At 47.9% G+C, this 15,321-nt stretch overlaps 2 protein-coding genes across 5 annotated transcripts in view; one reads left to right on the forward strand and one right to left on the reverse strand.

Moving 5' to 3' along the window:
* Positions 1-13,995, forward strand: part of IKZF4 (IKAROS family zinc finger 4) — an 85,490-nt gene extending 71,495 nt beyond the window's left edge. The window contains exons 10-11 of one of the 2 annotated variants that reach the window (XM_083490110.1): positions 8,761-9,073; positions 13,667-13,995. The gene's annotated coding sequence lies outside the window, so the exon portion shown is untranslated. The remainder of the gene's footprint in view (positions 1-8,760; positions 9,074-13,666) is intronic. The other variant, XM_083490111.1, reaches the window with a different exon arrangement.
* Positions 13-12,478, reverse strand: LOC310700443 (uncharacterized protein). Of its 3 annotated transcripts, none has more exons than XM_083490077.1 (4): positions 11,620-12,478; positions 7,233-8,240; positions 5,072-5,198; positions 13-3,333 (listed from the first exon to the last, which is right to left on the reverse strand). In XM_083490077.1, exons 2-4 carry the CDS (start codon positions 7,935-7,937, stop codon positions 2,330-2,332), a joined length of 1,836 nt encoding a protein of 611 aa, XP_083346203.1. In that variant the 5' UTR covers positions 7,938-8,240; positions 11,620-12,478; the 3' UTR covers positions 13-2,329. The 3 variants fall into 3 exon arrangements, with proteins under 3 accessions (XP_083346203.1, XP_083346204.1, XP_083346205.1); XM_083490078.1 differs by having other exon boundaries at positions 12,118-12,241; XM_083490079.1 differs by having other exon boundaries at positions 12,184-12,200.
* Positions 13,996-15,321: the final 1,326 nt, after the last annotated feature.

Here is a 15,321-nt window from a genome sequence, read left to right on the forward strand (position 1 = left end):
AATGGCTCAGAGTAATTTTTAGGATTCTATTTATTAAAATCACCCGCATTTGAAAGTATTTCTATATATCAGAAGTTCCATAAAAGTAGGGCTGTGGGAACTGTACTGGGGAAACCCAAGTCCCATGCCAAGAAAACATAAACTCTGTGGTGTCTATAAATCGGCATACATTTTCACCGTTCTGCTTGTTCAACCATGGGGAGAGTAGGTAACAATCCTAAACCCACTTACCTAGGAGTAAGTCCAATTGAATTCAGTAGGATTTATTCCTGAGTAGACACGGTTCGGATTGTTCTCTTAAGGCACCAGTTATTTGTCTCCTGGTGACTACGCATTTGGCTCAGAGCTCTCCCTCCTATCTGCATAATTTTCAAGCTTATTTTCTCAGCTATGAAAGTCAAAAACCTTTCAGATTAAAAGGTGAGGTCCACCACATGTTTATTCCCAAACCTCTGCAGAATCATAAAGTACACACAGTCCCTGTCTAAAGTTCTTTTAACATACGTATTTTTGCCGGTTCCTTTCCGAGGTTTTGGGTGAATTTATTCTACAAATACCTTGCAGCTTTGGAACAACAAACAGTTACTCTAACCTAATCTCTATCCTGCTGTCAGGAGAAACCCAAATGGTGATGCTAACAAGAATAGTTTTAAGAGGCCAACCACTTGAATACAGCAGGTTGCTAACTTTTTCTCCTGGCAGGGCTCTGAGGCCTTCAACAGAGGCAATTTCTCAGGACCCACTTTTCCCATCACTGAATCTCCCTATTTAAAGTCTCAGGATGAATGAACAGAAGCCGAGCAAATCCTATTGCTCTGTTTGCTCCAGGATCTCAGTGTTCACAAGCCAAGTTTAGTTACTGCAGGCCCTGCCCCTCTCCTCCAGTGTACAGCCCCATGCATTCCTTCTCCTTCTATAACACTGAGATGGGGAGGCATATATTAATCTGTTGTCTACTTCAGATTTGCAGATCTGCTAATGAGCTGGGTAGCAGAGGGCAATGCGGATATTTTATTTGTATTTATTTAGAGCATTGTGCACCGCTCTTCAGCCACAGAGGCTCCCAAAGTGGCTTACATTAAAACGAGAGATTTTGGCAATTGATCTGGGACTGCCTGCTTGCCACAGGGCATTAAAAAAAAAAAAAGGTCTAATCTGTAGCCAGCAGAGCTCAGAGCCCATAAATCGGTGGCAGAGCCCATGACTTGTGTGGAATAAAGTCCTGGGTTCAATCCCTACCACCTGCGATTTCAGGTAGCAAGCTTGAGAATGACTCCTGTCTGAGAGCTTGAGGAGCTGCAGCCAGCCAGATTGGGCACTACCAATGACCAGAGTTGGTTTTTTTTAAAGCCACTTCTTATATCATTAACTGAGCAGGACCAGCTCATATTGTCTGGGTGCGATCAGGGGGAGGGGTGTGTGGCAAGAGCAGGAATGAAAAGCAGGTTACTGTCGGCAGTCCTGTCTTGTTTGACAGCCCGCTGGGTTTTGCACAAATGCCTAGGGATGTGGAGAAGATGGAGCCACCATTGCTCCAATTCAAGGAAGCTTACCTGACGTGCCATTATTATTGCTGCGCACCTCACACATACAATTCCCACCCCCCACAACCATTGGTCTTGTGGTGTCCTGACCATAGCTGTCAACGTTTCCCATTTTTTAAGAGAAATTCCCTTATTTCGAATAGGATTCCTTGCAAGAAAAGGGAAAAGTTGACAGCTATGGTCCCGACTCCTTTCCCCAGCCCCTGGCTTCATTTTTTCCCCTGGCAGCTGCATTCACTTCCAGCCCAGCCCAGCCCAGCAACAATGTCTGGCGTTGAAGATGCCATTGTCCCTTTGGAGACGTACAAAGTAGACCACTGCATCCAGCTTCTCCCTCAAGGTAGCAGAGAGGAAATCCTATTTCCCTGCCGTCCCTTTCGCATCTAGCTAAAACACAGACAGGCCAGCTGCTTTAGAGAGGTGTATTTGACTGCTGTACACAGAGCGTTCCACCTCGCCTCCGCTTCTTCCAAAGGTCACCGTGACAGCAGGCCATTCAGCCGTGTGAAGCGGGAGAAGGTGAGGCGGATTCCTTGCGTCCTTTCTCCCCATCCACAAAATGCACACACTCCACCCCGGTTCACAACATCTGTTCACAGGCCAAGCGGCAGATGGCAATGGATAGCTGCTCTTGGAACCGGTTTTAGCCAGCACCAAAAGAAGGGGAACTATTTAACTAAAAAAAAGAAAAGAAAAGAAATAAAAGCACAGTGAAAACCCTTCTGGGTAGCCTACGAGATCATTCCTCCCTCTAGTGCAGCGGCGTAAGAGAGTGATGGTGAGCATCAGGAGCTGGGAGAGGGAATCAAACCGGATTCTGCCAGGCTCTCCAGTTCTTCTTTCTCTTGCTTGATCTCGCAGAGTTTGAACTCGCCGCCGGGCTGAGACTCCGCCGACTCGCCTCCTCTCGGGTTCTCTTTCGAATGGCACTTCTGGTGTTTCACCAGCACCCCCCTCTGCCTGAACCTCCGCCCGCACTCCATGCAGCGGTAGGGCTTCTCCCCCGTGTGGATCCTCTGGTGCGTGATCAGGTCCGAGAGCCTGGTGAAGCGCCTCTCGCACTCGTCGCACGGGTAGGGCTTCTCTCCCGTGTGGATCTTTTGGTGCCTGGTGAGGTCGGAAGGGTAGGCGAACCTCCGGCCGCACACTTTGCAGGAGAAGGGCTTCTCCCCCGAGTGCGTCCGCTGGTGGGAGACGAGGTTCGAGTGCTGGATGAACCTCTTCCCGCACACGCCACAGGCGTGGGGCTTCTCCCCCGTGTGGATCCTCCGGTGGGTGGTGAGGGAGGAAGAGGAGACGAAGCGTTTCCCGCAGTCGGCGCAGGCGTAGGGCTTCTGCCCCATGTGGTTCCGCTCGTGGATCTTCAGGGCCGACTGGTGGCTGAAGCATTTCTGGCAGTAGGAGCAGCGGTAGGGCTGCTCTCCCGAATGGCTCCTCTGGTGACTGACAAGGTACGCTCGCTGGCTGAAGGTGTCCCCACACTCGGAGCAGATGTGGGGCTTCTCTCCCGAGTGGATTTTCTGGTGTCTCGTAAGGTGTGAGAGCTGGCTGAAGCTCTTCCCGCACTCGACGCACAGGTAGGGCTTTTCTCCTGTGTGGACGTTCAGGTGCTTGGCCAGGTCCGAGGGGCGGGTGAAGCTCTTGCCACATTCGATGCAGAGGTGGGATTTCTCTTTCCTTTGGGCTCCCTCTGGGGCTGCGGGCGCTGCCGCCTCTTCCTCTACGTCTTCCCTCCTGGATCCCTGGTGTTCAAATTGCTCCTCGGTTCTGCTGGCTGTGTTAGTGGTGCCTGGAGGGTGAGGAGGCAAATGACAATGTTGGGCCGTGGGCCATTGCAAAGGTGGGAGGAAGATGGGGCCAAAAAAAACTAGGGCTGGATCTACACCGACCTTTTCAACGTTATTAGAACGATATTAGATACAGTGGTGCCTCGGGTTAAGAACTTAATTTGTCCTGGAGGTCTGTTCTTAACCTGAAACTGTTCTTAACCTGAGGTACCACTTTAGCTAATGGGGCCTTCCGCTGCTGCCATGCAATTTCAGTTCTCATCCTGAAGCAAAGTTCTTAACCCGAGGTACTATTTCTGGGTTAGTGGAGTCTGTAACCTGAAGCGTCTGTAACATGAAGCGTCTGTAACCCGAGGTACCACTGTATAGGGCTAGCCCAATGATTAGGGAAGGAGAAGTAGCAGCCTCTGAGGCATCTGTAACCCGAAGCATCTGTAACCTGAGGTACCACTGTATATCGTTCTAAAACGTCACAGGGCATACTTGTAAATTAAAAACATTCCTTTCCTTGTTTTCTCTGTAAAAATGCTGCTTCCCTACTGCTGGTTCCTGGTTGCTCTTCAGCACCCATTTTAATAGCACATTATGAATGTTAAAAGTAGAATGTTATGTGTCCTTCTAAGCTATGAAAACCATTCCTTAACTCTTCCGCCGAGACCACATAACACCGGTCCTGAAAGACCTACATTGGATCCCAATACATTTCCAAACACAATTCGAAGTGTTGGTGCTGACCTTTAAAGCCCTAACTGGCCTCGGCCCAGTATACCTGAAGGAGTGTCTCCACCCCCATCGTTCTGCCCGGACACTGAGGTCCAGCTCCGAGGGCCTTCTGGCGGTTCCCTCCCTGCGAGAAGTGAGGTTATAGGGAACCAGGCAGAGGGCCTTCTCGGTAGTGGCGCCCGCCCTGTGGAATGCCCTCCCTTCAGATGTCAAAGAAAAAAACAACTACCAGACTTTTAGAAGACATCTGAAGGCAGCCCTGTTTAGGGAAGTTTTTAATATTTGATGAATTATTGTATTTTAATACAGTGGTACCTTGGGTTAAGAACTTAATTCGTACTTGAGGTCTATTCTTAACCTGAAACTGTTCTTAACCTGAAGCACCACTTTAGGTAATGGGGCCTCCTGCTGCCGCTGCGGCGCCGCTGTGCGGTTTCCGTTCTTATCCTGAAGCAAAGTTCTTAACCCGAGGTAATATTTCTGGGTTAGCGGAGTCTGTAACCTGAAGATTATGTAACCTGAAGTGTATGTAACCCGAGGTACCACTGTATTTTGCTGTAAGCCACTCAGAGTGGCTGGGGAAACCCATCCAGATGGGTAGGGTATAAATAGTAAATTATTATTATTATTATTATTATTATTATTATTATTATTATTATTATTATTATTTATTATTATTATTCCTTAACATTAAAAACCATGAGTGAAGATCCACCCTAGGAGTGGGATACATTTAACCAGCCCCACTTGCCCCTGTGCCATGGTGTCAACTAATCTCCTTCCCCCATGCACCCCCTCTTCAAATTGGCTTAGGGAGGGTCCAGAGAATCTGCAGAACAGCATATTGAGGTAGAGAGGAAAGGGGGTATCCTTCCGTCTGGAGAGCTGAAATGATTGTGCAGACAGAACAAATGGAAGAGAGGAAAATGGAATTCCACTCTAGGCGAAGAAGCACATTTTCAGTGGGCACCAAGAGCATGTAAGACTCAACACCAATTGTACCAGAGGGAGTCTTACCCACTAGGCAGGTACCGCCGTTCTCTGGCTTCCTGACCTCCCTGCCAAGCTGCCTCTGCCTGGCATCCAGCGGAGCTCTCTGCGCTTCAGAAAAATCCACAGCCACCTCTCGGAACGGCTCGTGCCCCTGAAACAGCATTGAAAGTCCTGCTCACAAAGAGGCTGGCAGCCCAGCAGTAGAGGGTGTTCTTTGCATATAGGAAAACCTCAATTCCTAGCATACCCATTCAATGGACAGCAGCGTTAAAAACAACCTGTGTGTGAGATCATGAAAAACGGGGTAGGAAACTTCCTGCCAGTCCAGATGGACAGGACTGGGTTAAATGCAGTAGGGCAGCGGTGAATTTTGAAGTGCAGGAACTCATCATGACAGCAGCCACAACCCCAGCCACAGGACACCCCAGCAGTGACATTTGGTTTCATGCAGAAAGAGAAAAAGAGAGAGGGGGAGACAGAGAAAGAAACAGTGGTTCTCAAAGGGTGTGGGAAGAGAGGCTGGCAAGTGTGGTGGAAAGATTCAAGGACAATCTAAGAAACATTTAAACATTTCGGTGTAGTAAATAGTATAGTATCAAAATATTTTTTTTGCCGAATATGCACAGATATCTTTTCAAAAGCACCAAGCGATACCGCAAGCTCACACCTCTCGTTGAGTTTGTTTACCTACTTAAGGTACATATGTAACATGGTCATTTATAATTACATTTTGGGAATGATCCACGTTCTTACATGGCTGCATTGTTTTATACTTCCTGGATGTCCCATGGTCATCTTACAAAGATCATCATCTTCGTGTGCCGCCTCATCAAGAGGTCCGGAGGGTGGCAACACGAGAACGGACCTTCTCTGCAGTGGCTCCCCGTCTGTGGAACGCTCTCCCCAGAGAAGTTCGCCTGGCTCCTTTATTATACAGTGGTACCTCAGGTTAAGTACTTAATTCATTCCGGAGGTCTGTTCTTAACCTGAAACTGTTCTTAATCTGAAGCACCACTTTAGCTAATGGGGCCTCCTGCTGCTGTTGCGCCGCTGCTGCACAATTTCTCTTCTCATCCTGAAGCAAAGTTCTTAACCTGAAGTCTGAGTTAGCGGAGTCTGTAACCTGAAGCGTATGTAACCTGAAGCGTACGTAACCTGAGGTACCACTGTACACCTTTAGGCGCCAGGCAAAAACATTCCTTTTTAACCAGGCCTTTGGTTGATCTGATTGACATCCTATACCCTTTTCAAATGTTATGGGGGGGGGGGGAGCTATTGAGTTGTTGTTTTTATATACAGTGGTACCTCGGGTTAAGAACTTAATTCGTTCTGGAGCTCTGTTCTTAACCTGAAACTGTTCTTAACCTGAAGCACCACTTTAGCTAATGGGGCCTCCCGCTGCTGCCGCTGCCGCTGCACTGCCGGAGCACAATTTCTGTTCTCATCTTGAAGCAAAGTTCTTAACCCAAGGTAATATTTTTGGGTTAGCGGAATCTGTAATCTGAAGCATCTGTAACCTGAAGTGTCTGTAACCCAAGGTACCACTGTATGTATTCTGTGATTTTATATCTCGATTTTATTTTGTGAACCGCCCCGAGACCCCCAGGTATAGGGTGGTATATAAATTCAATAAATAATAATAGTTGTGTTCTATGTTATATATTGGGACGCGGGTGGCACTGTGGGTTAAACCACAGAGCCTAGGGCTTGCCAATCAGAAGGTCAGCGGTTCGAATCCCTGCAACGGGGTGAGCTCCCATTGGTCAGTCCCTGCTCCTGCCAACCTAACAGTTCAAAAGCACATCAAAGTGCAAGTAGATAAATAGGTACCGCTCCAGCAGGAAGGTAAATTGCATTTCCGTGCGCTGCTCTGGTTCGCCAGAAGCGGCTTAGCCATGCTGGCCACATGACCCGGAAGCTGTACGCCGGCTCCCTCGGTCAATAAAGCAAGATGAGCGCCGCAACCCCAGAGTCGGCCACGACTGGACCTAATGGTCAGGGGTCCCTTTACCTTCACTTTTATGTTATATATTGAGCGCTGCTAGGAGATACTGTTTTCCAATCTGTAAAAAATCTGGTGGTGGCATGAGCAAGTTTTTATTCTAAAAGTGTGGCCAGAGAAAAAAGTTTGAGAACCACTGGCCTGCCCTTTTTACCCTGTTTCTGGCTTTGCTGCTTCCCTCACCTCTTCTTCCTGCTCCTCGCCTTCCTGCTGCCTCAGAATGAAGCCTTCCGCCAGGGCCACTGCTTGGGCGCAGGTCTCTGGGCTCCGATCCCGAACCTGACTTTGGATTTCCTGAGGCAGGATGGTCAGGAACTGCTCCAGGATCAGCAGCTCCACGATCTGCTCCTTCGTTCGGCTCTCCGGCTCCAGCCAGCAGTGGCAGAGCTCCCTCAGCCGGCCGCAAACCTCCCGAGGCCCCTCAGCCTCCTGGTAGCAGAACTGCCGGAAGCGCTGGCGATGGATCTCCGTGCCGGTGGAGTTCCCTTGCAGGAAAGCGGCCTTCACCTTCCCGTAGTCCATCTTGTCTCTGGAGGCCAGGCTGCTCAGCGCCTGGTGGGCTTCCGCGCTGAAGGCCGGCACCAGCCGGGTCAGAGCATCTCCCCTGGGCCACTGGCAGGTGCCAAAGACCCTCTCGAAAGCAACCAGGTCGTCCCAGGAGGTCAGCTCTGGCAACGGCGGGTTCCCCCATCTTGCGTGAGGGGACTGCATGGTCTTCAGGAAATCCTGCCACTGGGTGTGCAAGTGCTGAGGGATGCTGCCCTCCTGGCGTGGCATTGCCCAGCAAGGTAGCTCCTGGATGGCTCCCGGACGGATGGCAAAGCTCTCTCTTCCTGCTCCGTCCAAGCTCTCTGCTGGCCTTGGGCCTGCCGGGTCCTGTTTCTCCATTTTCCCTACTGGCCTTGTCGTCTTGTCAAACCTTTCCTGAACCCGGAGACCCACAGCTGCCACATCCTGCGACTATTCAGCCATTTTACCTTTCTGGAGACAGATTTATCCCCACCCTCTCAGCTGCCCACCCCTTCGCCTACTCTCACACTTGGAATCCTCTCCTACTCTTATTTATTTTTTCCTGTTTTCTGCACCATATACCCTTGTGAAGGTATATACCCTCCTGACAGTGCTTGTGAGTTTGAACAGCAGGGTCGTGGACAAGGCCCGAGTTCTTGTTCAGATACTTGGAGCTTGTTCCTGAGAAAGAGAGAAAAAAAATAATTAAAATTAATCTGGGGGTTCCCTCATTGCGAGAAGAGAGGTTACAGAGAACCAGGTAGAGGGCCCTTTTAGATAGTGGAACGCCCTCCCAGAAGATGTCAAACACTTAAATAGCTATGTGGTTTTTAAAAAGACGTCGGAAGGCAGCCCTGTTCAGGAAAGGGGTTTTTGTGTGATGTTGTATTGTGTTTTTACTGTTTTTTTGTTGGGAGCCGCCCAGAGTGGCTGGAGCAACCCAGTAAACGGGTGGCTGCTGCTGCTGCTGCTGCTGCTGCTTCTTCTTCTTCTTCTTCTTCTTCTTCTTCTTCTTCTTCTTCTTCTTCTTCTTCTTCTTCTTCTTCTTATTATTATTATTATTAACAATTGTGGCTCACATATGTCCTCCAGGTTGCTTAGGACAGTGTACCTAAGGCTGTTTGTTTCTGTCCCTGCCCTAAAAGAATCCTGCAATATGAAGTTAGCCTGAGAAATAACAACCAGTGGTTTCTCTTGACAGACTGGCTGGCAGAAGGGGAGGATATTTTGAGCATAGCACAATCAAGGGCCTAAATCAGGCGCCGTCTAGGTGTTGTTGGACTGCAACTTCCATCATCCCTCGCCATGCCTAAAAGCCCTACTCTGTCGCAGCTCAGTGACACAGAGCATTTTGCTTGCAGAAGACCCCCAGATTCAGTCGCCAGATAAAAGGATGATGGAGCAAGACCATGAGAACGACTTCCTTCTGCCTGAGGCCCTGGAGAGCTGCTGCCAGTCAGAGCAAGCAATACTGGGTTAGATGGACAAATAGGCAGCTTCCTGCATTCCCACAGGTATTATTTAATAATTATTTCACAGGTTAAGCAGATTTCTGGCACTTAAAACACATTTCATAGCTGAAGTTGTGGTGTGTTCCAGGTTCATATGAAGCCTAGCTTGGGCATGATGCTTCATACACAACCTACGTTTAAAGCATTCCCCCTCCTCAGAAAAGGACCCTGGGAACTGTAGCTTGTAGACCCTCCAAGTGTCCCCATTTTTCAGGGACCATCCCGGATTTACAGAAGCCGTCCCAGTTTCTGGTTTGATCCTGGAATGTCCTACTTTTCCTTAGGACGTTCCTATTTTCATTGGAAAAAATGTTGGAAGGTATGGTAGGACATCCTTATTTTCATCAGAGAAATGTTGGGGGATACGAGCTTTACCCCTCACAGAGTGACAATTCCCAGCATCCTTAACAAACTACAGTACCCAGGGTTTGGGGTGTTGTTGCTAATGTGCTTTAAATGGATGGTGTGTCTGCAGTCTGAGTCTTTGAAGGGGAAACTTGGGTAAAAAATTATATATAGTGGTACCTCAGGTTAAGTACAGTGGTACCTCGGGTTACATACGCTTCAGGTTACAGACTCCACTAACCCAGAAATATTACCTCAGGTTAAGAACTTTGCTTCAGGATGAGAACAGAACTCGTGCTCTGGCGGCGCGGCAGCAGGCCCCATTAGCTAAAGTGGTGCTTCAGGTTAAGAACAGTTTCAGGTTAAGAACGGACCTCCAGAACGAATTAAATACTTAACCCGAGGTACCACTGTACTTAATTCGTTCCGGAGGTCTGTTCTTAACCTGAAACTGTTCTTAACCTGAAGCACCACTTTAGTTAATGGGGCCTCCCGCTGTGTCGCCGGCACATGATTTCTGTTCTCATCCTGATGCAAAGTTCTTAACCTGAAGCACTATTTCTGGGTTAGCGGAGTCTGTAACCTGAAGCGTATGTAACCCGAGGTACCACTGTAGTAGCAGAAATCCTTTGATAAGACTTATGAGGGCAGGAGCAGTCCAACTCTTGAAGCCTCCCCCCCATTTTTTTTATTTCTTTCAGAATTTGGTTCATTGATGTTGGGAAATCAACATCAGAGGCTTGATTGTGCTAACTAATTGTTATGAGGCAATCTGTTGGATTTATTTTTATATACAAAAAATACATGTTATTCTCTGGGAGCAACACATGGCATCAAGTGTCTGCCAAATTCATGCGCAGATGGACATCTTTGCTACCCAGTTTATTACAACTACACACATGTGGTGAAATCATTCTTAATGTTTTCACTCAGCCTCCGAGAGTCACATTAGATAGACCCAATTCCCTGGATGGTTGTGCTGGGACACAGTTTATCCCTCTCCCATCCAGGGATCAAGGGGTGCTGCCTGAATTATTTCTGTCGCAGGGCGGCTGTTTTTAGTTCTTATGAGACGCAGAGTAGCCCAGAGAGTAGGAATGGAGCAGAAGGGGGAAAACAGAGGTGTTATTGTCTCAGGGACCAAAAGCAGGCTCAGCATGCAGATTCCTTAATCGGCTCAGGAGTTAAATACGTTTCTGCAGAGCTCGCCCTCCCCACCACCATCAGGCAGCGGTGTCCACTGGGGCTCCCCCTCCCCAATTCAAAAACAAAACCCACTCTCCACCTCAAGTCCTGCCCTACAAGCGCGTGAGAATGGGGTGTGCACGGATCCTATTGCCCCTTCCTGGCCCACCCCAATTAAACTAGCAAAGTCTGCTGGGACTCTCTTCCTTCAGTGAGTGGCTGGAAATGGGGAGTCCTAAAGAAAGGGGTGTTTCGTGAGCAAAGCGCGCGCGCGGGGGGGGGGCTCGGATCTGGTGTAAGCAACCCCATTTTGGGGGAATCCTGCCTTTCCCGTTGGAGGGAGTTTCCCCTGAATGCAACCATTCAGCAGAAAGAAGGTTCCTTCCGTTCCCTCCCACTCGGCGAACAAGCGAGCAAAACACAAAACTCCGGATTGTCTCCTTTTGTGTCTCTCTCTCTTTTTTTTTAACGGAATTAAGTTAACCCCATGGCTCCCCTCCCCCCACACCCCTCCCGCCCCGCCTCCCCTCCCCACTTTTTATTATTATTAGTAGTAGCAGCAGCAACAACAGCATTGCATTTAAGGCATGGCATCCATGAAGCCTGGCTGCTTGGGACTCGGTGCAGCCGGTTGGGGGCGGACGCCTCGACCCTGGACAAAGGGAGAGAGAGAGAGAAGCAGCTCCATGGAGCAGGCCCTACAGAAGCGCACCCCCCCCCCATGTTTGCACAGACCACGGCCGTCGTTTCCCAACTCCACAAAGAGGCGAGGCGAGTGTGTGTGCGTGTGTCCGCCCCCCTCCCCCCCTGCTCCTGCAAAGCTTTCCACGCAGATCTGCAGAGATCCGTGGAAAGGAATCAGCCCCCCCTCCGGCTGCCTCCTTTGCCAGCCCTCCCCTCTCCCCCCCCCCGGATTTTGCACTTCGGCTCCGCCTGATTCTTTCCCCCCACCCCATTTTCTCCCTCTCCTGCAGCCGCATCGGCTCTTCCCCCTTTCCCCAGATGCCCCTGAAACTCACCGCTCCCCACAGCTCTTTTCCTCCGCGCGGACCCCTGAGGATCTCGAGCCCTGCAGACACAATCCCCCCCCCCCTTGCACACCCCTTAATAAAATTCAAATCCCGAGGTTTTTTAATCCAGGGCGGAGCAGGATGGCGCCTGGGCTATTGCATCTCCCCCCCCCCGCCGCCTCTCGGCTTCCTGGGCCTCTCCAGGGCTTAGCTCTCACTCAATAGGACTAAGCCGGCTTAAATCCAAGGGCTCCTGTTTAACTGGTTTGAGGATCGGCCTGCCAGTCAATTTAACTCTTGACGCGTCTCGGCCTTAGAGGGGTGTTTGCGTTATGAGGTGTTTGGAGCAGTTGAGTTTTGACTTTTCTCTCTTGGCAAAGGCGAAGTTCCCTGGCACTGCAGAAAGCGAGATCGTGGGGCTTGCAAGGTTTAAAGTCGTTTGGTTCCAGTTGCGCCCTCCCCAAAAAAACAACAACACCCCACCAATGGTCTCTTTTCTGGCGCTACCTTAACGGGAAGAGGCGCCGTGTTCCCTTCCTGCACTGCACAGCGTTTCAACAATAAATCACGCACCGTGCCGTGCCTGTTTCCACAACCATTCCAAAAGTAACAGAATCAGTTGCTCTTCCGAGGTTGTTGAGCAACGGATTTTCAACGCAGTCGCATCTTCTGACATCTGTGGCTGAGCGTGCTGCTCTCGAGACCTGCTTTAAATTTCTCCACGTGGAAATGGGGATACAGTAGCTGGAATCGAGGGTGTTTTCAGCCTCCCCAGGACATTCTGTAAGTGGTCTGAAAGTGGCCACCAAGGGAGGCTTGCAATCTTAAAAGGGGTTTCAGTACTGTCACTTGTTTGTTGACTCAAAACCATAAATTTTAATCACACTGTTAAGTCCTAACTAGCTTACCGACAGGCTGTGATGCTGCTCTGGAAATGATGTTTTAGGGAGTGATCAGACTTTATAGAGAGGACAAGGATGGCAAAGTAATCTATGGTGTGTAGAGGATGGAAATCACACATTTTAGGGAAACATCAGCATTGGCTTTCTGTTACTTTAAAAGGGGAATTCAGGGTCTGAATTTTGACCTGAAAACGTTCAAAGCTGCTTGGAATCCCCCCCCCCCCCCTTGTATACCTTAGCTAATCTCTCTTCTTTTCTTATAATGCTACCCCTCAAGCTAGGATCAACTGAAAATGCCATCTTAATAATTCTGTGTTGATTTGCAAAATTATTATCACAGGAACAGTCAGCTGTTCCCACCTCCTCTGTTTGGCTGCTCCACAACTGTAGGATTTCCTTTCCTGCGAGATTCACCAAAGTTTGAACCAGTATATTTTGAGGACGAATTGTAAGACCTTAACTGGATTATCTTAAATATGGAGCACTAAAAACCAGGGATATAGTTTATTAAATGTGTAATTTTACTTTTGCTGGCCTTGTTCTATCGATAGTCTAGAACTAGGTCTCAAACACATGCAGATGGTTTCGTTTATCATCAGTGACAATGTAATCTTAAACATGTCTGCCTAGAAGTATGTGAGACTGATTCCGAGTGATGCATTTTTACACACACATAACAAACACGTACCTGGGAGTTGGTCCCATTGAACTCAATGGTGCTTGCTTCTGAGTGGACACACATATAGGACTGAGTTGTTAACATTTTGATAATTTATGACTTGGAGCCAAACAAAGACATGAAATGAATCTATTGAAACTGTTGAAAGAGGTGATGTGAGGCGATGTAACACTTCTGTTTATGGTGTTGGGTCTGTGAGGGTTTCGTTCATTCAGGTTATCAAGCGATGAATATACATTAGTCAACTAGCCCTTACTTGAGTTGCTCACCTGAAACTAAGATGGAACAGGTCAGAAACATAAATCATTACACATGAAACTAAATAACTAGCCATCACCAAGTATGCCCATGTTCTAAGTAATGCATCCTTGCCCTATAAAACAAATATAAAATCATACCCTTTCATGCATAAAGCTACCACCTAAAAACTCAAGTTTATAGGCCATATTCTCAAATGCCTGTTGTTTTACTATAGGTACAGATTGATGGTGTACACGGAATTTGTCCCTGATACTGAACTGGTTGTTCATGTTTTACACCGTGTCATCTTTGGGACCAGCCACCTCTGATTCTAACTTTCCTTGCATATTCTGTTTATGACATTCTGTCAATGTTGACATTTTGGGGTCAATATATTTTGCAAAATAAAAACAAGTAGATGTGGTAGTTACATGTGAAAACAAAACAAAAATTGTATGTGATATGTGTGCATATTTTATGGGGCAAAAGGAAATATTTTTGAAGCTAATTTCAGAAATGATTTGAGACATGCCACTGAGCCACAAATAAATTTTATTTAAAATTGTTTTATTTATTCTATTTGTAGGGAATGGTTCAGTTACTGCGATAACTCTGAACCCTTCTGATGATCTTCTTGTGCATGTGACACAGAGCCAGTGTAACTATTCTCGTCTGCTAAATGATTATAACTGTGTCTGACACATCTGCAGTGTCATCTAAAGTCAGGAAGACTCATCCCATGATGTTGTCTATGTTAAATCTTATTGTGGTAACTTACAATCATATATAAAGCAACATAGGTTGTTCTAGTGTAAGAACCACACAGCCATTAAATCTCTGAGTCGTCATGTCTGCATTCACTCTCAGCAACCACATAATGTTGGAACTATATTTGTCAGAGATCAGATTTTGCCACTGCAATACCATTTACATATACTGTTGTTACCAGTAGCCAACATGTGGTGTAGCCAGCAAGACTATCCTGCATGCTTGTAAACTCATGTCACCACTGCAGTTTGTACACCTAGATCCTATGCACTGATTTCCTGAAGTCTAGTAAGTTTTTGAACAGTTTTCCTAGGAGCATGGGAAGACAGCTTCCCATCTTGTTCTGAAAGACAGCCTGTCTGCAAGAGCCTTGTGTTCAAGCCCTGGACTGCCAACCATTAACCTGGGGTGGTTAAATTGGGGGGGGGCAAGGATTGCACTGACACATGAATCATGATCAACCCTCCAGGGGCTGCATATCAAAGTGGGCATGGCCAAAGTGTAAAAATGGGTGCAGCAATAACAAGGCTGCCTTTCAGAGGACTTTCTGGTCAGTTGTTCCACGCTATTTTCAATCATTTAAATTTTGAAAAGGTTTTGTTGTTGCTGTTAAAGGACAAATTTCCAGGGGGTCTTGCAGGCACAGAAATATTTTTGGCACTACAGTCATACCTCTTGTTAGATTAGGTTCAGGTTACGTTCTTTCAGGATACGTACTGCGGCGACCTGGAAGTAACGGAATGAGTTACTTCTGGGTTTTGCCGCTCGCGCATGCGCAGACACGCAACATGACATCATGTGCATGTGCAGAAGTGGCGAATCGCAACCCGCACATGCGCAGACGCGGGTTGCGCTCTGCTCAGGTTGCGAATGGGGCTCCGGAATGGATCCCGTTCGCAACCAGAGGTACCACTGTACAGTGGAGTGCTTATAGGAGTAGTCAGCAATCCCCTACCCCCAGCAATGATCAAGGATGATGGAAGCTGTAATGCAACATCTGGAGGGCATCACGTTGGCTATCCTTGTTTTATAATAATAATAATAATAATAATTTATTATTTGTACCCCGCCCATCTGGCTGGGTTTCCCCAGCCACTCTGGGCGGCTTCCATAGAAACCAAA

The sequence above is a fragment of the Podarcis liolepis genome (assembly GCF_965112155.1).
Source record: "Podarcis liolepis genome assembly, chromosome: 2".
Taxonomy (NCBI): Eukaryota; Metazoa; Chordata; class Lepidosauria; order Squamata; family Lacertidae; genus Podarcis; species Podarcis liolepis.

Excerpts from the sequence above, each read along its gene's own strand:
- LOC310700443 (XM_083490077.1), bottom strand. The coding sequence starts at position 7,937 with ATGGAGAAACAGGACCCGGCAGGCCCAAGGCCAGCAGAGAGCTTGGAC. Across the intron at positions 5,199-7,232 it reads GCGAGGAGCAGGAAGAAGAG|GGGCACGAGCCGTTCCGAGA; the intron begins GTGAGGGAAGCA and ends ATGCTGTTTCAG. Across the intron at positions 3,334-5,071 it reads CGGCGGTACCTGCCTAGTGG|GCACCACTAACACAGCCAGC; the intron begins GTAAGACTCCCT and ends CTCACCCTCCAG.